The sequence below is a fragment of the Adelges cooleyi genome, unplaced genomic scaffold (assembly GCF_023614345.1).
Source record: "Adelges cooleyi isolate 19-005CV unplaced genomic scaffold, UGA_ACOO_1.1 ACOO_flye_CR_arks_rails_tigmint_CR_PRNA_2, whole genome shotgun sequence".
Classification (NCBI taxonomy): domain Eukaryota; kingdom Metazoa; phylum Arthropoda; class Insecta; order Hemiptera; family Adelgidae; genus Adelges; species Adelges cooleyi.
In genome coordinates, this window is record NW_026095860.1 from 11,745,701 (window position 1) to 11,770,287 (window position 24,587).

At 34.3% G+C, this 24,587-nt stretch overlaps 1 protein-coding gene across 10 annotated transcripts; it reads right to left on the reverse strand.

The window, feature by feature from the left end:
* Nucleotides 1–1,403: 1,403 nt before the first annotated feature.
* On the reverse strand, nt 1,404–16,890 carry LOC126833442 (uncharacterized). 10 transcript variants are annotated; one of them, XM_050564783.1, is made up of 3 exons: nt 16,619–16,890; nt 5,599–6,529; nt 1,404–5,166 (listed from the first exon to the last, which is right to left on the reverse strand). In XM_050564783.1, exons 1-3 carry the CDS (start codon nt 16,637–16,639, stop codon nt 3,029–3,031), a joined length of 3,090 nt encoding a protein of 1,029 aa, XP_050420740.1. In that variant the 5' UTR covers nt 16,640–16,890; the 3' UTR covers nt 1,404–3,028. The 10 variants fall into 10 exon arrangements, with proteins under 10 accessions (XP_050420740.1, XP_050420739.1, XP_050420741.1 ...); XM_050564782.1 differs by having other exon boundaries at nt 1,404–5,190; XM_050564784.1 differs by having other exon boundaries at nt 1,404–5,067; nt 5,572–6,529.
* Between the last annotated feature and the right edge of the window lie 7,697 nt (nt 16,891–24,587).

Genomic DNA, 24,587 nt, shown 5'->3' on the forward strand with positions numbered 1-24,587 from the left:
CGTGAATCATTTCAATAACCTCTTGCCGAGTAGTCGTGAGATCACGCGGTAGGTCATAATAAAAAAATTATATCATATATATAGAGATGAGTTATCGCCAGGCAGGTCTGCCGGAAACGGATGAGATTAAAGTGAACGTTAAAAAACCAACAAAAAAAAAACATGCGCAATGTTCTATAACACTTTCGTTTTAAACGTGCAGAAAAAAATTACCCTAAAACGAAATTGACTGAACAATAGCAAAACAGAAGTTAACCACCGGTCTGGGTAAAACGACAACATGTCGTGTGAGCTTGCAAGTGATTTACCAAATTTTGGTTTTTCATTTTAATCGTGGAAGTCTGGTTATCTACTAGTTATTTTAATACCTACACCTATCGACCGTATATGCACTTTGTATAAACTTTGGGCCAGTAACCGAACACCGATAAAGCATACAACAACGCAACCGTGTGGAAACATAATATTGTTTACTGCGGCTCGATGCTGTTCGATGCCCCATGTATAATAATAATATATTTTTATATCTCTTCGATAATCTCTAATAACAAAATAAAATAATGTGTTCAAATCAAACCTGTCTTCGATAGGCTAAGAGATTAATCGTTACCGACCGATTAGGTTACCTTGGAACTTTTAAGTTTTTAGTGGATAGTTAGTTCGGTATTGGAAATCGTTTGCAAAATCTCAACTTAAAGCTATTGATGTATGTACATTTTTCAGTTTCGCCTAGGGTTGCCAGCTTTCAATTTATGTAATGTAAGACAATTATTTTCATGTCCAAGAGGTCAAAAGGGGGGCCTTCCCCATATTTTTAGAAAATAGATAAAAATATTAAAAATTACAAATTTTTCAAGATTATTTTTGTAAAAATTACAAATTTTTCAGTTTTCTTGGTGATTTATAGATTTTTTCGGGGCTGAGACACTTTGAGTTATAAAGTCGTTGAGTTATATTATTATTTTTATTGAGTATACGTATTTTAAAAACGTATTTCTTGGATTATGGGAGGTTAGATCCAAATAACAAATCCGGCCATGAACCAACAGGATATAATATAATGAATATAATATATATATATATATACTTTTAACAAATAATCTTATACATTTTATTTATATCACCTTTATTAAATCTTATTTATACTTATGACTTAGAAATTCAGACATATTAAAATATGTATTAATAACAATGTCATGAAAAATAATTATAAGAATCAACAGTATTATAAATGTATAACAATTATATGTTTGCCACTCTAATATAATCCTGAATATAATTACACACATGGGATATAGAATTAGGTCTATCAAAAAAATTAACAAATCTGATACATGCTAAATACAGCTAAATAATTGATAAAATTAAAAATAATAATAATGAAATATAATCAAGTATTTTTCAATTTTTCATAGACTACACTATATTATAAAGACATAACTGACAAAAGATTTATATTATATTGAAATGTAGAATTGTCCTACCTAACCTAACTCGGTCCGTGGTGGGTTTAGACTAAAAACACCTATTCCATAACCCAAAGATAATAACATTTAAGAGGCAAATACATTTTCTTTTTTTTTATTAAATGTTTAGCTTGATTTCGATAACTTTTTTACTAAAAAAGAAATATTGTCATTTTTATCATTGATGTTCTCGCTCTAATAAAACCATCGTGGCCCGAATAAAACGCATTCAGTTTTTACACTAGAAAGTTATGGGTATAACGTGCTCTCAACACTGGCAACAGTTCTAACGGTATAAAAAGGTCGTACTTTGACTTTCTCTATCGGTTTAACTTCGGCCCGTTTGTTCGGTACTGATAAAACTTCCTAGAATTATTTTAACGAATCCAAGTGTTAGAGTATATGTAACTCCTCCGCAGATAATAATATTCCAGTTCATTGACTTAGCGAGGGTTTATCATTTTTGTTACCGAACAAACACGGTACGCGAGCAGATACCGTAAATTGTGTTTCTTGCTGTGTTTGGACACCAGCTTAGTTTGTGTACACAGCGACAACATGTGTGTGCAACAACGCTAATAATACCCGTTCATTTGAACGCTATAAATTTAAATATCTTCAGCACAACGTATTTGATTTCTATTCCATGAACTATGATTTACACAACACACAACTCACGCCAGTTGATAGAAACAAGGATATATATTTGTTTATGTGTATGCAAAAATCAATAACACATAGTTTATAGTTTTATCTATATAAAATAGTATACATTTCTTACATTTATTTATTTACAATTGTTTAACATAAATATTAAAAAACTAAATTATAAACACAGCAGTACTCGTATTAGAGATAAGCAGATAACTATTATAGTTATTAAGGTTAATGTTTTGACGTGTTTGAAAATAATATTTTAAAACAAAAACGAAAACTATTTAAATAAATGAAAAGAATAAGTATATGCTGAAATAAATGCGTTCTAATAATGTTCTAAAATTAAATTAAATTCTCTCTTAATGTTTTCAAATATTGTAGTCACAACAACAATTATCATGTATGGCACGTTATATTGGCAATTGCGTGCTTCGTTACTTTAAAAGTTCTAATCATACAAACATTCCAAATTCTTTGGTTAACAAAATCATTTTTACATTGTGAATGTGTTTTTTATCAGTTGCGTTCAGAACAAACAAAAAAAAAACGCTTTCGAAAATACATTTCTCACGTCCAGCAGCACTCCCAGTATATTATTTAATTGTGTTATAATGTACATTTTTATCCGTCTTACCTTATATGCATATTATTTGGGTATACTCTCACTTTTAGATAAAAAAAAAAGTATAGTTCACGATTGGAAATAAAATATTTAACACGATGTTTTTGTTTCAAACTCGTGATAAGTGAATCGTGTATAAAGTACATTGCCAACAGCTTTATCGACATAAAGTATTGACACGTTTACCTATAGACAATTTGGAATTCTTGTTCTGAACGCAACTAAAAGTAGAATATTCCATATAGACACAGTAATAATAGCTTTAGTATACATTATTAATTTATTACACTCCTTCGCTCGTCAACGAGCTAGTTGAGCTTTCATCAGTCTTGGGAGTCGATTGTTGAGTATATGTCTGAGATACAACTTGGGGAGTTGAGTCACCGTACACATAATTCACCTTTGGCGACTTGTATAAGACAAAATTTCCGTTCGACACCTCGTTCACGCTCAAATGGTTTATGTCTCGAGGCAACGATTCCGTTTCGTTGTTAGGTGCCGACACCTTACCGTATCCCGTGTTGAAAAACAGCGCCATGTCACTTTTCTGATTGGTGTAGTTTTCTGGTTTCACCGCACTAGAGTTCGCAGCTAATGTCTCCACTTGTATCTCCGACCCCTGCGGCTGATTATCATAAGAGTTTTCAGACTTCTGTTGATTTTCTATGGCCGACAATATGTCTTGTAATAAACCGTTAGAAAGCACTTGGTCGTGGGCAACGGCTTCACCGCCACGCTGTCCCGGTTGAATTTGAAGCGTATAGCTACCGGTGTTTCCTTGAACTGGGTATTCTTGAATACCGTTGAAATCTACCGATTTTGATCCTACCACCGAAGACCCCTCTAAGCCCAAAGACTTTACTATATCATTGACATCTACTCCATCTGGTTGTTGATTGTAATTATTGTTTATGGACTGCTGATAGTTGGAACCCACATCTCTTTGTTGTGGATTACTTTTTTGGTCATCAATTTGTTCATTAATGTCAAACTGTTGCAACGGCACGCCAAAGTGATCGACAGGTGGTGTATACTGTTGGTTAGATTGTCCATAATCATTAGGCTGTTTAGCTCCAATATTTACAGATTGTGTTAACTGATAAGATTCAGGAGGTGGAGCGGTGAACCCTTGACTATAATCTCCAACAATTGGTGCAGTTGGTGTAAATGATGGATTATATTGTTGAGCGGCGTTACCAGATTCAACTGGGATTTGTGGTGCTGATTGGCCATATTCTGCTGGCTTATTTATTATTACATCGGTATTAAGCCCATTGTAAGATGGAGAGCCTGAAGGTGCTGCATAAGCATCAACTCCAGTTGATGATATTTCTGGAAGTGGAGGAGGTATATATGATTGTCCTTTAAAATCATTATATTGTGTAGATTCTACTAAGCCAGGTGGTACTGGTTGTCCATGGTGTACTGGACTTTTTGGGTTAAGATTAGGGCTTGGTGTTTGTCTTCCAGATGATTGTCCGTATGTTAAACCATAAGAATGACCCACAGGTTTTTGTGATGCAAGATCAGGAGGTGGTGTACCACAACAACCGGCTATAGGTGTACCAAAAGTTCCTTCTGGTGGTAAACCATTGTAAGAAGTTTGTTCACTACACGATATATCCTTTGGTGGTGTTGAATAAGAAGGGTTAGGTGGTGCTCCATAGGAATCACTTGGGGGAGGACCGTAAGATACACTTGGTGGTCCGTAGAATTCCTTCGGTGGGGTTCCATAAGATTCCTTTGGCGGAGGCCCATATGAGTCCTTAGGAGGTGGCGGGCGGAAAACTGGTTTCGACGGTGGTCCATAAGATTCTTTAGGGGGAGGGCCATATGTTCCACTTGGAGGAGGACCATAAGATCCGCTAGGTGGAGGACCATAAGCGTCCTTAGGTGGTGGACGGAAAGACGGTTTAGATGGTGGTCCATAGGATCCACTTGGCGGAGGGCCATATGATCCGCTTGGTGGAGGACCGTATGATTCTTTAGGTGGTGGTCGAAAAGAAAGTTTAGGAAACCCATAGGAATCTTTAGGAGGACCATACGAATCCTTAGGTGGTGGTCCATAAGAATCTTTAAGTGGTGGTCCATATGACTCTTTAGGTGGTGGCACATGAGAAGTTTTTGGTGGTGGTCCATATGAATCTTTTGGTGGTGGACCATATGAATCTTTAGGAGGAGGTCCATAAGAATCTTTAGGCGGTGGTCCATATGAATCTTTAGATGGCGGTCCATAAGAATCTTTTGGTGGTGGACCATATGAATCTTTAGGTGGCGGTCCATAAGAATCTTTAGGAGGAGGTCCATAAGAATCTTTAGGCGGTGGTCCATATGTGTCTTTTGGTGGAGGACCATATGAATCTTTAGGTGGCGGTCCATAAGAATCTTTAGGAGGTGGTCCATAAGAATCTTTAGGAGGAGGTCCATAAGAATCTTTAGGCGGTGGTCCATATGTGTCTTTTGGTGGAGGACCATAAGAATCTTTAGGCGGTGGTCCATAAGAATCTTTAGGAGGTGGTCCATATGAATCTTTTGGTGGTGGCCTAAATGAATTTTTGGATGGAGGTCCGTATGATCCACTTGGTGGAGGGCCATACGATCCGGTTGGTGGAGGACCGTATGAGTCTTTGGATGGCGGAAGGAAAGATGGTTTAGATGGTGGTCCATAAGAACCACTTGGCGGGGGCCCGTATGATCCACTTGGTGGAGGTCCATACGATCCGGTTGGTGGTGGACCGTATGAGTCCTTGGGTGGTGGACGGAAAGATGGTTTTGATGGTGGTCCGTATGAATCTTTAGGTGGTGGTCTATATGAATCTTTTGGAGGTGGTCCATAAGAATCTTTAGAAGGAGGGCCATAAGAGTCTTTTGGTGGTGGTCCATAAGAATCTTTAGGAGGAGGACCATAAGAATCTTTTGGTGGTGGACCATAAGAATCTTTAGGAGGAGGACCATAAGAATCCTTAGGTGGTGGTCCATATGAGTCAGAAGGTGAACTAGATGGACTTGGTGGTCCATATCCGGAGTCTGGGATAGGTGGTGGTGGCTTGTATAAACTACTTAACGACGGACCTTGATTATCTGAAGAGTAATGAGGAGACACATCATGGGATGATGCTGGTGGTGATAATCCTTCATATGAAGTATCAATTGAATTTATATGTTCGTCTGTTAATCCTTCTCCTTGAGGTGGACCATAAGCGGTGTTTATTGATGATTGTCCATAACCATTATTTGGAGATTGGCCATAGGGTATAGAAAGTCCGGGAATAGGTTGCCAACCGTGGTACGTTATATGAGGTGGAGTTGGTGGAGAAGGGACACCTGGTGGACCTTTTGCATAAGAAGTAGAAGGTACACCATATGATGGGCTTGGACCAGAAGGTGGTCCATACACTGGTTTTGGTGGATGTGGAACTCCATAGTCTGGTTTTGGTGGCCCATAATCTGTACTAGGAGGCGGACTGAAATCTGGTTTTGGAGGTGCTCCATATGAATCACTAGGTGGAGGTCCATATGAATGTGATGGCGGTGGTCCATATTCTAACTTTGGTGGTTTGTAATTTAGTTTTGGAGGACCATACACTGGCTTTGGTGACTTTGGAGGGCCATATGTATCTAAAGGAGGTCCGTAACTTTGAGAAATTCCAGGAGGCGGAGCACCGTAGGAATCTGACGGAGCGGCTAAACTTGCATCCCTCTTTATTGGTGATTTATTATCATTTAAACCGGAATTTATCACGCCATTTGTAGTTGACGATATGATTAAACATGTGAAAAAAGTCTGAAACAAACATAAACCATAATATTAGATATTTAGCAGTGTAAAAAGTTATTATTGTTTTTTTTTTTTTTTTAATAGTAAAATAGCAAAAATGTTAAATGTAAAACTAATTTACGTCAACACTTTCCCTTTAGCTCATTAGGCTACAGCATGAACAAAAATAAAGTGTCGAGATGGTCCACATACAATGAGGTATGGCATTAGAAACACATTGTTTCAATAAACGAAGGCCAGCATACATAACTGTAATCAAGTGTATTGCTTGGTAACGATATACTTTAAGATTCATTTTAACTTTCCCAACTGTGTTACTATACACTCCAAGAGTTATAGTTTAAAATACATGTATAATGTGAAAATAAATGTTCAAAAGTATAAATAAGACATGTGTATGTCTGGTACATTATTACAACTTCTCACTTCACAGTCATTACTCATTAGTAATATTCGATGATTACCGTTAACACACTAAATAAAAATTAGGATAGCAGTAAAAATGCATACTAGCGATAAGTGTAAGTGAAACTGAAATTAAAATCATCCTCGAAACAATAGGTTTGCGAAAAACGATGAAAAGGTTTCAAAGAAAAGTAAATAATATATTAAATATAATATGATGCGAACTGACGAACAATTGAAATCTCAGGACTAGGTTTTCCCATAACAGTGAACTCTCATTTTAATTTTAACTGTGTTAACTCTGTAAACATCTTACAACCATGGTGTTTTATGGCGACATGTATAATTTCTCAATGCTGTGAAAATTACTCTTCTCGGTCTTGTATTTTTTTTTTTTTTACATTATTACATTTAGCATAACGTAAATTTCGAACGAGTAGTCCTATTAATATCTAATATTATACTTTTGTACATATTTTATAATTTTATAAACTACTATTACGCATATAGTACTAAACTGTAAACATTATCCGGAATCCTGCGATTAGGAAATTAGCATTAAATTTATTAATGTAGTTAAACGATTGTACTGAACAGTCACGATTGCTGAGACCAAATAAATCTTGTCGATGCCATGCGGTAATCGGCGGCGACCGCATTAGTTAACCAACGGAGGAACTAGGTATAATATTATTATGTATTGAAACGCGTGTAGAGGTACACAATACCGGATTGCCAACAATAGCAGTGATAATAATAATAATTGTTATTTATTGTACGTGCACAGCCGTAACACATACACACAGGTAACACGTCTTATTATAACACCAAAAATCCTTCTCTCATTACCAACGTGTGCCGTATCGGTTAATTATTACAGCAAGTCTCCCGTTAGGGGACGTCTTGAGTGTGTGGACTTCTCACAGCATCGTGTGACACATAACTGTCATAATATGTATATTGTATCCGATGCAATTGCCAATAGTGTTTTTTTTTTAATTTTCTCGCCATTATTTAATACAACAGGTGTACACACACACGGCGTTATGGCCGTGTAACGTAATTATGAATGATTGCTGTTTATCAAAATAAAAGCACCAAAAAGGACGGGCAAAATAATTGTTCATTCGCATAGTTGGTGTACCCGAAAATGCGTTAATTATTATTATCGTTATAAACCCACCGAGTGTGTAGATATTCCCATCGTAGAATAAACTTCATAAAATGAAATCCATAAAAAAATTCAAACGGTAAACTTATATATTTATGTGTTTCGATGTAAAAAAAATTATTTTTAAGAAAAATATGCAATAATAAAAAACGGGTGTTTTTTACTGAATCTTATGATTTTTTATAAACAAATATATATCTTTTATCAGCACTTTATAGTTGGGTAGAATATGTCTTACTTTGAATAATTCGTTATTTTATAGCATCGTTTATTTACAGGTCACTTTCGAATTTCAAATGCATTTCCGATAGAATATAAATGGCTTGACTACCGTCTGTTAGCTTTTTTTTGCTGAAATGATTCGCATAGAATGAATTTTTAAGCGTCATTGTACTTATTACAAACATATATGTATTATTTATTTCGTCGTAAACGTAGTCTCCTTTTCAAATATATAATCTGTTTATACATTCTAAATACTATCAGTTTAATAATGTAGTAATAAAATCTTCTGGTATTTAATTTTTTTTTTACAATTTTTGTTCCGGTAATTTAAATAGATAATAAGTTTATCGCGTTTTATATTTCATTGAAAAAGGTGTAATTTATTCTTTATTGCTATACTTGTTGATTTTTATATCAAACATCCGAAACACAGGATGGGGCTGTGTTAGCTGAGCCACTGACCCAGACTAATAAAAACAAATAAAATCCGCGTGTTCTACTATTGCTTTATTAATTTAATGTTGTATACAACGTTTAATGGTATGTAATACACTGTGTACATTTTGCACGTACCGTATAAACAATAAACGAATACAAAATATTTTATTAACAATAGGAAATTATTTTTTTGGCTTACAACCGTTAACTTTGTTACACTTGTTTATGTTGTTTTGCATTAACATTATGTCTCGAGGGCAAAACTCGTTAGATGGCAAGCTAGTAGATTTTTACAAGATAGCTTCACGGTAATCATATAACACAATAGCTAATGAAACGATTAAAAAATATACATTTATATATTTATAAATATATAATTAAAAAAACTAATGCCTTTGTACCGTTGTACGTTCACAGACATTAATCGGTGAGTGTGTACTTTGAGAAATATCGCCGTTATTACTTTTTTTAATGAAATTAGAAATGCATGTAGATCTCACGACCGCTCTATTCAATTTTTACATACCTATTGCATTCCGTATTAAGTTTCGCTTTAACGACTCGCCTACACCGGCAGGTCACGAATGAAATTTACAATCTAATGAAACGCAAGATGAATGGTTATCGTTAATCGTTGACAAAAAAGAAAAAATTTTAAGTCACGCGGTACCGTTAAATTTTAAAATCACCTATAGATATTTATGGCAATGCCTGACGAATCTTTCTTTAACACCGACACCATCGAAGGCGTTCAAACATGAGATATTATATTCAAGAAAGTATTAACAGTTCTATGACTTTGAATATTTTCATTGAACACTAAAAAAGTTAAAAAGTATTTGTGCAAATTCTTGTGCGGTTTTGTGTGTATCATGACAGCAACTACCGAACAGTCGATATTGTTTTTTTGTTAACGACTAATGCCGGAACCGCAAAACGAGTTTGGGCCACTTAACTCGGGTTCATTATCACGTCGGCCATTTATTGAAAAAACAGCGTGACTATGCGAGTCTTGCGTTGTAAACGACACTTAACCCCGGTGTCGGATTCGCGTTGATTGTAATCTAATAATCCGATAATTTAGTATCATAGGCGTGTGTCATCATTATTGCAATGCACAGAAATGGCCAACTCTAAACAGTTTTTGGTTAAAATTTTTAATTGATTTTGTTTCCTGGATTTTATCTTGTCGAAGTCTTTGTGTCCCAACGGTCCTACAGACAAAAAACGCTAATAACCGGTACACAGTTCAAACCGACACCTTTTGTCGTCCTGTGCGCCTTTGTGTGTCGCCAAAAAATTATTTTTTCCTACTCCGTGTGATTATATATTTCTTCTCTTTTTTTTTTATTCCTGGATACAATGACCGTTCCACGTCCGGGAAATATGGTCAAACGACGTTGGCACGATTTTCACAGAGAAAGTGCGGTCTAGCATTTTTATTATATATATACATGTATAAGAACAATGACCGCACACGGCGATCCCTGTTCGACTGATAGCCTGTCCAATTACTCGCACGAGACCACCGCAATAAATAAAAATGTCTCCGGCCGTACTTTTGCACGTTTGCGACCCCTGAAAATCCTCTACCCGACTACCCTGGCCGGGGCCTAATGATTTATTCGCGATAACAATGGCGTTCTTTCGGCCGTTGTCTAGTCGTCCGACGATTAACACTGTCCGAGCACAATCGGGCTAATGTATTTCTTTTTTTTTCTTCTTTCTTTCACATTTATTACTTCCGCGATAGTCGTCGTCGTCGATTTTCCGACTAGAATCCAAGCAAGCGTTAAGCTTCAGGGTCCCCGGGACAGAGGTCAACGACTGAACCCCGCCGGATATAAACATCAGGGACATGAATACATTTACTAGAAGGCGGGCTAACAAGTTAGCGACCAAACAAGCACAGTCGCCGAAGAACGGACTTATAATTTCAACGGAAATTCTGATAGGGAGCTTTCAGAATTTTTAAAAGGTCTGAACTTCCTTAGCCCAAACAAGGTCCCACAAATTGTATTTTCACTTTCAAACCCCGTATAATATATCCCCAACAAAAACCTAACAGTGAAAAAAGGCTAAGTTTCAGACCCCCTTCCAAAAATGTTAGCCTATCAAAGTAGTGATATTGTCTATCTGAATGAAATATGACCTTTCTGAATGAGGCATAAAACAGACTTGGCCGTAATGTAAATAACACTACTTTAATTGGTTATTTTTTTCGAGAGGGTATCTGAACCTTTTTATTTTTTTCTGAGTTCTCTTCTTCCCATCTCCCACATAACTCCTAAATGAGTACATTTGATAATGATGTTTCATGCTTAATTCAGAAACTGGCCAAGTGTTAAGCAATGCAAATAAAAGAGCAGTATTGCTCATGAAAGTAGGAGTGAATGTATATATGTACATAAAACTACACTTTTTAGTGAAGCTACAATTTATACAAGTAGCCGCTTGCATAATGATTAATAATTTATTAATTATTAATAAACCACGATAGTAATTAAATTAGTAATAACACTATAATTAATATAGTGTAATTTAATTAATAAATTTGTGAAGCTAGAATTTATACAAGTATCCACTATAAATCTAGTTTAGTATTATAAACGTATAAACGAAACCTAAACGTTTAGGTGTATAATTACACTTTATAATAAACCACGTGACAAACATAACAAGAACAAAGAACACTGCTACACTTCCATACATGTGAACACGAATTAACCAAGACACAAACTACCTTAGTAACGCCATAAGCGACCTTATGATGGCTGACTAGAGACATGGGAATCAACAGCGCCCTGTATCGGCTGTAGCGCGACGAAGGTCATTAATCCCCACCTAGCGCATTCATTTTGAGAAAATTGCAATTTTCAGATTTTTCCCTTTACTTACACTATAAAACCCACTTTCGTGCCAAGTTTCACGTTTCTACCTATATAAGTGTTTTATAATTTTGATAATGAGTGAGTCAGTCAGTCAGTAACAAAAATTCAAATTTTGAAATCCTCCCATTTTGAAAGAGCTGAATATTAAAGGCTCATATTTTTACAGTGTCTTAAGCTACATAAGTTTAATCTATGTTTCAAATTTCAAAAGCTTACCTTAAGAAGTAGCAGAGATATGAGAGTTAGAAATACCGGGTGAATTGGTTCGTGTAAAGATACACTGGCATTGCTAGAACTTGGCCGGCGCACTGCTGTGCGCTCAGATATATGTAATAAACCGTCATGGTTTTCAAGCATTAATCCTAGCAATCGCTGATACAAAAATCTCCTAATAATTGCTTGGTTTCTCTCATGGCTGTTTGCACCAACTACTTTAAAGTTCAAGAGTAGTTGACATAAACGGCCATATTATACTGCATTTTCATTATCCGTTTATCGATAAACTTGTACGGCTCTTACACAATAATCGATATTCAGAGTAGGTACTTTTAAAGTTTACAATTTGTTTAAATAAACTTTAAACGGTAAAATAACGAGAGCCCAGATTAACTTTTGCAGTTTACAAAACAACATGTTTTTTTCTCATGTAGCTGCATAATATCATAACCCACCGCCATAACTTTTGACCGCCGAACCGTTTTCTTTTATCGGCGAACCGCAAGTATTAGCTCTCTGTAGGTCGATAACGGCCGGCATTTTATAGCGTACGCACAAGGGAAGTAAAAGTAAGCACACCAATTTGCCGTCCAATATCCGGAACGGGCGCGCGCAAGAAGAAAACAATAACGACATTTTTGTTTAGGAGAAGACCAATTTTGACAAATATTTGAAATAACCCACCGGTATGGCTATTCACTGTCCGGCGTTCGACGGCGATTGATATTTGTTTTTTTTTTATACTTTTTATTTTTTGTCACGACTCATATCTGCCATGACCGGTAGAAGGCGATCGCAGACATCGCGTTGACGACATATTTATGTCTATACTATTATGACCCGTCCAAGACGACCGCGCTATAACAATAATAATAATATGTATGTGTGTCTGGAAACCACCTTTGGTATGCAAAACGCGTAGTCATCATCGTCTTATGCTTAGAGGCGACGAAGAATGATTTCTCTCGACGTGCGCGCGACATCACAACATCGGTTTTCTACTGTTATTATAATTGCGTGTCCGTGAGTCGGAATTCTTAACCGACCACATCTTCGACAAGCACCTGGCAGCTATGTAGTACTTAACCGAAACGTTTTGAAAATATATAAAAATTGTCGTCCACTGTTTGAGTCGCCAAAATCCATGTATAGTATACACTAGAGGTCCCTATTACAACAGATAGTTCTAACTAATCGTAAGTATTAAACACAGAAGGGGGTATAGGGACCATATCTAGAAAACGCGGTTTTCGTACCGACCTTGCTGAAATTTTCCCCAACCAAAGTTAGTGATTTACCGGCTACTAAGACGTGTTACCGGCTAAGTAGCGAATTTTTATTTTACAAACTCCCGACGGCGTTACTAAACGCGTCCAGGTGTAATCGTACAATCCATATTTTCACAAACACTGATGCGCTTATCAATTATTCACAGCACACCGTAGGACCGCTATGGGACAGCCCATGGCGCATTCGTTAAAATTGACTTTTCTTAGTGCGTACCCGCGGTGTTGTTCAGTATTCACGGCGGCCACAAATGTATTGGCCGGTACGATAATAGTAATAATAAGTTACATAAATATTTTCATAACGCAGTGTAACAATTATTATTGTCAAATCGAGAATTAGTCACGCCGGGGACAGCTTGATTTTTACAGCCGTACATCTACAAACACATTGGCGCGCGCTAATCGGATTGCTATGCTATTTTAGCAGCTTAAAAATAATATCACACGGCGATGATTACGTGGATGAATTTTTCCATTACATAAAGTATTAGTACGTGATAGACTAGTGATACCGACGACGTCGCACAGCAAAACCTCAACAACTGGAATATACCTATGAAGTGTAATAATTGTCAAAACAATTCAGAATATATCCGATATCCGTGGCCGTAGTGAACCACCGATTTTAGAAATTACCTTGATTTTGTCTTTTAAAGTCAAATTGTTTTGTTCGCAAGCAAAAATCAACAAAGTAATAGGCACTATTCGACACATTCATATTCATAAGGTGTTTTTTAGGGCACCGGGTTATACATCCGTCCAGCGGCCGTGGGCGACCGTTTCGCGAAATCCTCAAGTCTTATAACGATTCGGTTCCTTTTCCGCCACCGTCGTGGACCGCAGCTTTCTATTGTCGGCGATTACTATTATTATTATTATAAATTTCGCCGGCCGACCGGTCCAGACGTTTGCGGGCAATCCCACGAGCCCCGGGGCTTCCGTACACTGTCAAACGTTATAGTATTTGGAGTGAACATTGTATATAATATGTATAACGGTAATATTATGCGCAGCGAAACAGGTACAACAGGGCAGGCAACGGGGAGTGATTTTTCGACCGGAAAGAACGTGACCTGATACTGCCCGAGGGACATTTTGCCGAGGACGGCAGCAATATCCCGGTAGATCCATCCCGATTGTTGATAATGATTTAGATAACATAGGCAAAATTAGCTGTTATGTTAGAGCCCACGCCACGGTGCCCACTTGTCTAGGGTTTACGATGTAAGACGGACAGCAACAGTTGATGCGGTGCATAAAAAAATAATATAACGAATAAAACGTTTATGCAAATAAATATAAAATTACATTAATGACGATAATAATAATATTTAAAAGCGGTTAAATCGTAAATTAGTCGGGCACTAGACCGTATGCAAATTTCACTTCCTCGTAAACCTAAATCACGTTTTATTACCGTTCGTTATTGTCTTGAGCACTTATAATAATATATAATTATCTGTCCAATCGGCCAACGGCGTTAAACAGCAGTGTTTGAGTAAAACAAAATTCGTTTTACAATCTTTCATACGTACTAGTGACGGTAAGCAATGTGAAAAACTATCTATCCTAAGGTCATTTACCGTCGACCGCCGGTTTTGCTATCCGTTCTACAGTGTTTTTAATACACTTAAATAAACAAGAAGTATACCTACATAATATATTTACTACTAGGTACTAGGTACATGTTACTACTAATAATATGTAATAACTAATGACAATAGGAAAAACGGTCAACGCTGTACAGTATGAACAAGTAGCAATTTATACATATATAATAACAATAATAATTTCACGACAATGATAATAATATATTATACTATAATGTGTATTAGTAAAACAAATTGTGTTTTTGACTGTATTTCTGAATAGACAACCACACATAAGCAATTTGTTTGCGATTTATCAACCGTTACTGATCATATTATTATTGTAGCACTGCTGGTCGTTTGTTGATCTTCCAGCGTGTAAATAAAGTAGTTTTACTACCTATGCATAATATTGGCCTACTCGAACAATCATCACAACGACCGTATCAAACGCAAACAAGATTTCGTCTCGAACCATTGAAATTCTATACTCGACTGTTAATAATAACAATAATCATAATAATAAAAATATTATAATATTTAGCCATGCTCGATACGTATTTGATTTGTATTATTGTAATTATTTTAATGATTTTGTGTAACGCTTGTCAACCGGCACAAGTGTGTGATAGAAATAAGTGCCTCCGTAAAAGGATAAGTCACGCTCGGTGATGAAAACGCATGTATAGGTCCGCGAGATTATAATTATAGAGGTACGTTTACTTTCAAATGCGAGTATAGGTAGAAATAATAACAATAAAATGTATACGACCGGTTCAAGTAGGGAAAAATTATATTTAAAAATTGAAACTTAATATTGTGTTTCTGTTTTATTGTTCATTTTATTTTTACGTTCAACGAAACGACGCAGTTTAAATAACAGCTTTAACAACATGTTTATAGTATAGAAAGAATTCAATTTAAACTAATCTAATTATCTTGACATCCTCTACAGTATTATCCGTGCGTTTAGATCGTACCAATCTCGCATTTAACAGCTTTTGACAGACGGACATTATTTAGTCACATAATATAAATCCCCATAAACGTCCGAGTTTTCACAAATTCACTGATAATGGGAAACGAAAACAGGGCCATATATTTTGAGACGAAATGTATAGGCTATATTTGACGAACATTGTTTTAAGCGGTATTTCATATAGTTCAACTTGCTTAAGAATAAATAGCCTTGTTTGTTCCTATTACGTTGTTTTAAATGTCTTTCGTAGAATCTACTGAACGGATTTTAACATTTTATTTGAACAAATTTATAAGAAAAGTATTTAAACTCGTTTTGATTTTTATCTAGAAACTGAGAATAGGTACTTTTTTAATGCGTGGTTGAAAATGATCAGACAAACGTTCAAAGATTATTGTAATAATTTGAGAAGATTTTATCTGTGGCATTTAGGCACCGCATTGATAATCGTTGATGATATGCTGACTTAAGATTATTCTCATAAACCTCACTGACTAAAATGATAGAATGTCGAATTGTCAATTTTCTCTACAACTGATACCACTCGTGTTTGTGTTGTTCAAAACTTCTTACGTCGCGTCGAATCGAGTAACTGTTTCGCAGCTATTAAGGAAAACGCTCGTAAATGACAATTGCAAGATTCCATTTTTGGTCGCTATCTTTTTTGGACCATCCATTAAACCTAGATGTCTGAACTTTGTACAGCTTATGCGGCCGCCTGTATTCGATATGTGGTAAAAATTTGGACTTTCTAGCTCAAGAATTGTAGAAGTTTGTGTACATTGATATCTTTCAGGTTTTATCGGCGCCTAACTATATTATACGTATTGTTTTGGTTAATTAGAAGCCGTCGTTCTAGTACAGGCAAACATTTAAAAAAAAATTTCAATACCTGGGTCATGCGAAAATCCATGGTGTGTATCCCGTGTATGTACTTTTCGAGAGGGCTGGACCCGATTGAGTCGTTCAGTGCAAAACGCGAACAATTACAATACCGTCCATTCGCGTGTAAATTAAATTTTTAAAAAATAATAATTATAACACTTTCGGCAGAGAAAACAAGTATAATATATGATTGATTTTTTAATTTTCAAAAAACACCCGTCGAAACAATATGATGTCGTTCGGTAAAAAAACGCGGTCCGCCGGTCATCGCGGCCCAAGACAAAATGAACCGGACAACACGGTCGCGGTGGCCATATATACGACTTAACGAAAACCGTGTGCGGCCGAAAAGGAGGGGAGGGCACACAGTCGTAAGGGGTAGTGAAGGATCGTCATCGCGGGCGAAAGAGAAAGTACAAGACGGCGGAGAAGAACAAGAAGAAAGCACCGGGCGGCCTTCGTAGAAGTGCGCCGCCGACCTTGAACTAGACGACGACGCCGGCCGTATGTTTACTATACACCACCTTTGAAGATTGTGTTCTCAGAGCGTCTAAAAAATAAGAAAAAAAGCGGTTTTCTCGGGTTTTTTTTATAGTAACGCTTCTGGAATCGAATTATGAAATGATATGTGTATGGTTTGTGTGGATCTCGATAAGTTAATCACGGTCTATGGTTTTTTATTATAAATCCGTTTTTGATGCACTTCACATTAGTGCCAATCGAATGGTTAACCCATTTATCGTGTACAACGTTCACACCCGAGTTTTATTTAATGTCAATCAAGTTAATGCACAGTTGATTATATTTTTTCATTTTTAGTATAAATTTATAACAATTTAAAAAAAAGCTCCAAATCAACAATAAAGAGTTAAGCCGCCAACATAAAATTTGAAAAAAAATAGAGGATTCCTATTTTGATGGGTATTTTTTTTTTTAACCAATGAAAATACTCAAATCGTTTCAATGTGATCCTTATGTCATGTAACTGTGGACTCCGTTCACGGATGTAAATATATTAAATTTAATAGTAATTTTCTCTCATCCCGCAGTGAACTAGCTACGCATTTTTTCATAGGAAAATGTTTTTACTAACTGCTACCATAAATATTGTGCTTAAGGATCGGTTAACCTTATGTTTTCTTATTGCCTTTCCAACGAAGGAAACGCGTAATGTGCATATGTATAATCTTATGGTTTTACTCGAGTACAAGATAATCTTGTCGGATGGTAGATACCTATATAGTCTCAAAAGATGAAGGTATTTTTTAATTTGTATCTATACGATATGGAATACAATTACATTTACCGGTTGCCTTCCAAACGTCGTAGGAGTAATTCTATAAGAAAAAGATAATCCTAAATAATAATACACTATATAGTATGTCTTATGAGTTAAAACTGTATAGTTCTTCAGGAAATTCTTCCTAATAAATAAATCAGATAAATCAATGCAATTGTTGTAGTGGCTTTTGTGTTTAATAAAATACTCATGTCTCGAGAAACATAATATTTATATATATATAAATGCAAGGGCTATTAAATATATTATTATTTATGAAAGTTATCGTTTATTTTTTTATGTAGACATCCTTTCCATAGCCAGTCCATCACATTCTTAACTCATTAATTCATTATCCTTTCTAGTTAAAATACTACAATATAATGTGTGTACAGTTCATCGGTGCTCACTTTCTACATGATAAATCGTAGACCCTCAGTATGGTTAATATGTTTTTACATCATTGTTTAGAAATAATGATGTTTTATTTTGCTGTACTATAATAATAATATGATACTGTAGTTAATTACTCTGTCAGCTAAAGTTCCTTAAAAAATAAATGATCACGTTGTTCTCAGTTTAAACAAAAAGTTGACTTTTATTCGTCAATTAAAGTATATATAAAAAAAATACTATAAAAATTCCTAAGTACTAAAATTTGTTAAAGTGATATGTAAACCATTTTACTGAAAAACAAAATTATATTTTTTCATATAAATTATATTATAATTAAGTAGCTTAAAATTATTTATTAAAATAAAATAGTATAAATAAGTCTATATAATCAATATAATTACTCATTTAAAATTATATTTTTTTATAAACTATATTATATTTAAACTATATTTTCAATATGTTCTTATGGGTGATGTTAGTTAGTTATTTTTAAATATTTCTTTCAATATCTGTAAAACAAGTACAGTGAGAAAAATGTTTCATGACAGATATACTTCAGAAAATATGTCACTTGTGACCTGTTTGGTATAATCATCACCTTAGGTTGTGCTCGTATTTATTAAAACAAAACTAAAAACTTTTTAAATAACAAATAATCAAAGATATAATAATTTTTCTTGTTATCGAGAACAGTCACTAACCATATAAATTAAATACGCGCAAATAATGTATAATATTATTTCGGTTAGTCATGAAATAATTGCATTTCGGTGTTTGAAAAAAATATTTGCTACTGGGAATTTTCTCCTACCTAAATGTCATTTTGACTGTCCTTGAAGTACTATCGTCTACAGTTAATATTATGATGCATTCCCACGAAATCGTTTCACACTGTAGTACCTACTCTGAAATATTAATTAATTTAAAACGTGTAATCAAAAATATGTATTCACTTTCTAAATATATGCTGCTTAATCATTACGGATCAAAGAGGAGAATATTGTATGGCGCTCACTTAAATAGGTTTTAGCTCTTGAATTTTTAACAAATACAGATTCGTTTGGTACCAACGTATCTTCATCAACATCACTTATAATGTCGCCTAACATGTTCAATGCTTTCATGTAGTAACTGATGTGTCAATAATGATAGAAGGGCTAGCTCCTACGCTTTCTAACCATATCATATTATGATCGCATCGGACAGGTATTGAGAAGTTTTCGGTGTAAATTCGTTTACACTCCACGCCAAAACGTTTCAATATTAATTAGTTTTTTAAGAAGAATTGCTAGAATTTTCACACGGTAAACATATTTCTCACACTCTTAAAATCTATAATAAAATATTAAAACAACATGTTTTTGTGTGTATTTATTGGTTGTATAAGTATAAAACAAATTAATAATAATGGTTTTCCACGTTAGGTTTAATTGTGTTTATGTACGTTTCTATTTACTTGCACTAAATGTACAGATAAATATACATTATAAAATTTATAGTAAAAACAACAAAAAACATAGAAAATAGTATATATTTAGTTACGGTCTACGAGTTTGTAACGATATCGCTGTTTTAATTAATTCATTTGATTTCAAACAGAAATTAACCCATATAGTTACAATAAAGATAGTAATATAATACTTGACGACGATAATTCATTGATTAAGGAAACTTCTAAGCTATACTTGTACGCAGTAAATGCCAAGTAAGTTAAATTGCATCAACCAGTATCATCAATCTCTTGAATACAAATTATTAAAACGTGTAAAAAAAATTGTTATAATACAAATAATAAAAATTATTTGTTTATTTGAATCTATATAGTATATATTTATTAATTAATAACATGATGTACTCGTGTAAGTATAATACTCGTTAAGTATGCCTGCAGCAAGTAAAATATTTCAAAAGATAACCAAAGTTCTCATCAAAACACATGTCTCATGATAAATTATACAACTACTCTATCAAATGAACACTTCTATAAACAACTATTATTTATTATTTAAATGCGAAAGCGAACCATGTTAAAATCATCATTACCATAATCATAGTATATAATAATCTAGTATATTTGTAATTAATCACATGTGGTTGTCCGCCTATTATGAAACGAGCGATACCTATCAATAGTGAAACAAAATATTCTAGTTTATCCGGTTTCATAAGTAATACCCACTGCTAAATTAATAACGAACTATTTCATTGACTTAGTTACGATTCGAGAGTGAATTGAAGTTAGGTATTTATTTTTAGGTAGTTATTTTCTTCATTCATATAATACAAGATACCGCTGCACGCATATTATTATAAACGCGCCTATTGGAAACGAGATAATATGATAAACCATCACAAAATATATAGTATCGATCATACATAGAGGTATCTAACCTATAAACGACTCAGGTAAACTTATTTTAAAAAAAAGTCCTAAATATTTTAAGACATATGCGTTTAAACTACAAATGAGATTCAACAATGTAGATATGCATACTATTAGTATTTTTTAGAATAGCCTGAAAACAATTTCAGCGCAATATACATTATTATATATCTCACGAGTAAAAATATTAACTTACAAAAAATAAAAACGTTATTTTCATTAGCCGAACTAACTGTAAGTATGTTATGTACCGATAAACAGCAATAATTAAGGGCAATTGCAATTTTGGAAATGCATTGACCATCCAGTATAAGTTATTCGTACGAATAAAATAGGTTCACTCGAATGTTTATACTTGTGAACATAAAACATTACTATATAGGTACCTAAACAGCAAAATAACTATCAACAGAAGTTAATAAAACTCAAATCTCTCCAACCAAAAATGATTTCTAACGGCTAGAAAAGCCGTATGCGTGCAGTCTTATTATATTATATATTATCTTCGAATTCAACGTTATTGTAATTTGATACTAAACAATCATAAAAAAATTTTTTTAAAAAACACAGGACACCGATCACACGCTGTTAAGATATATAAAGTAGATAACTTTTTAATACAACTTAATACGCGTACAACCATTGTTCTTTTAACCGAGTTTTGATAATAATCGAATTATTGAAAAATACACTTTCAACCAACGAGGTACATGATTTATTATATATATATTCAATTAACTTTTCAACAACACACACGCCCGGAATTATTGATTTTCTAAAGTAGGCGCTAAAAAGTGCTTGATTATTTTACGGCTATGGTTTCTTCATTAGTAGGTTTATTTAATGTATATATATATATGCATATATACATATGTATTACAAATGTATACGCATACTTAAACGAAAACTCGTGATAAACAGTGTAAATTTTAATATCATACAATTTGAAAGTCTTCTGTGGACGCTTGTTTGTTTGTAAGTCATTTGTCACTGTGCAACGTTACGTCTCATAAACGAAAATGCAAAGAACTTTGTATTGCCATTAACAATACTAATAAATGACGATGGCAGTACTATTTGTTATTATTAATACACGACATGTTTATTTGTTCAGTCTGTGCATCTATATGTAAATATGTATTGGAGTACTTATTGTAGACAAATGACTCAATAAAAATATTTTTGATAAATCGTATTGCGAGGGTATGCAAATATAAAAACCTGTTTTTTTATTTATTTATTTATGTACTACTCGTCCATTATAAGTTAAGCTATGAATACAATTAATAAATAATACATAAAGATTTCTAATGGCAAAGAGTTTGAACGACACTAATTAATAATATAGCAGAATAGCACGTCGTGGAGCAGAATTTTTTTTTTTTATCCACTAATTTTAATAGTAAATTATTAATACAAACGTTTACAGACATTCGCAAAAGCCAAATTATGCTTCTGGCAAAATACAATGATTTTAAATTATAGACCAGAGGGAGTTTTTTTTTAAATTGCTTTGCCGTAAGAGAATCAGTATTTGCCGATCAATTTATAATTGGGTCAACAGTAAATGTACAAGTTTTCAATTATGTTTCCTTATTCCATTTGTGCTTCACAGAACGAAAGAAAAACAACGTGAAAAGGTTAGTGAATTTCTGCGCTTTAATCTTGCTTAAAATATATAAATTAAATTATACCTAATCTGAATAATTATAATTCAAAATCTATCTAATGGTCTTGATCTAGAATGAAAATCGTTAATCACTTTTACTGGTAAATTTAAATTGTATTCATTCGACGTACGGTTTTAAACCAACTATTCAAGTATTGTTTTAAATATAGCAATTATTATTATTATTATTTAATTTATAAATCAATCTACTTAATTGGTGAATTGTGGCTTTAATAACTATTAAGACAACCCAATAAAATTGGCTTTATTTTTTCTTTCTGTATACATGTATACAGGGCAATTTCCTCAATTTCTCGGAAAGTTATTACAATTAACACAATATAAATCTGTGGCTTGGAGCAAGAAGGGCCAATGTCAATGTCTTTTTGCAACTTTCGGAAAATGAGCTTGAAGTTTTTATTTTCCATTAGGCTCTATGTTAATTTTTTTATCAAACTCTTCATGAGTAATTCATTTTTTGGCCTCAGAGTGTGATTTTTTCACAGTATATAAAGAATGATTCAATTTTTGCAATTAGCGGACTAACTCGTTTATGTACAAAATTGACATTGGCCCTTCTTGCTCCAAGCCACAGAAATATACCTATAGGTACTATATTATAAAATTTTCAAATGAAGAGCACAGAGAAAGAAGGGTAGTAGTTCATTTATGAACATTTTTTTTTTTAAATAGTTTTTTTCTACATATTCCATTAATTTTTTTTATTTATGTCAATAGATTGTTTAAGAAAATATTTAGAATAGCACGTAAATGGTTTTTTTGTTCTCATGTAAGAGGGAGAGGAATTCACGAACTTTGTTTTTGCTATACTCTAAAATTTTCATACATGTACCCCTCTGTGCATATGGGACACTTCAAATGTTAAATTTTTTTTTTTTTTTGTCAATTTCTAGAAAGCTCTATCGGGAAGGAGCTCGATTACTCTACTGTCGTTGTCACGTTTAAGTGCGTCAAAGGCGTTCAAGACGTTTTCGTTGTCTTGGGTTTCGTTTGACGGTGGTGTATACCCAAACCATGTGTGTGTGTGGGTTGTGTCGAAAGCTCAAAGGCTCAAACCCGGATACAGTGCGATGGTAGGTAATTAAGCGCGTCATCACCGGTCGGGCAATATACTATTTGCCTGCAGCTGACGAACGCCAAAAGAGCCGGCGGCGGGCCGGGGAAAGCCGACAGTCCAACAACGCAAGCCGGCACCTTAACGAGTCAACATTGATCTTTCGGCGTACACGGCGCGAGGCATACATAATATTTACATATTATTATTATTATACACAGTCGTCGGCGGACTGTTTTCTTATTGTTGTTGGATCTGTACTCGCTCATTCATTACCGCCCGCATCAATCAGACGAACGGCCCTCCCCTCTCCTCGGCACTTACTCATTTTGTATGTACCCGTACATCCCTCCCCTCTCCGCCAAACGAATAATTACTCTACCACAAAGCACCTAGGTAGGTACTAGTTACGTACCTACACCTATTATTATTCGGTCTAAAAATTAAAATCTTTTATTTCTGACTCACATGTTTGGAGAACAAAATTTAGCCGTTTATAGCTCTCGTTCCGGGGCGGTTAATTAAACGCGACCGTGTAATTTGTCAATCACACTTACGGCTACTGTACGGTGACAAAGTAATATGTGAACGCCATTGCCTGTATACTTGACTTTTAATTGCATTTAACCGAACCCGACGAAATCGAAAATCTTTTAATCTGACCGCGGATTTTATGCGGCAAATTATTGTTGATATTAATAAATTGCTGCTAAGCTAATCAGTTAACTAATTAATTTATGCATTTAACTAATGTGCGTAAAAACGGATTTATGTACCTAATCCATAAACCTAGCTTAACTTTTCATAAGCATGCCGTAATCGATTCGTTAAACTCTTGCTTCCAGAAAAATGCATGTAAACGTGGTAAATATTAATTAAAATAATGTGCGCATTATTAACGGGATATTATGTTTACTTGTGTTATTAACTTATGTACCTAATTTATAACTGATTGCCTGACCATACAGAATTTTTATTTCATGCTAGAGATGTATAAAGATTTACCTATTAAGTCCTTACTTTATTAATTAAAATATGTATGCGACCAAGCTGTAATTCTATAGAATTATTATTTACTTACAAAAGTTGTATTTTATTTTGTTTGCATCTCTATTCAGAATTTTCTGTGCAACAAATTTACTTATTATACTTACAATATTGCTTTTTTGTACTT

Coding starts and splice junctions, on each gene's coding strand:
- LOC126833442 (XM_050564774.1), bottom strand. CDS start 16,639: ATGGATTTTCGCATGACCCAG. Junction 6,530..16,618: donor TGGATTTTCGCATGACCCAG/GTATTGAAATTT, acceptor TGTTTGTTTCAG/ACTTTTTTCACATGTTTAAT.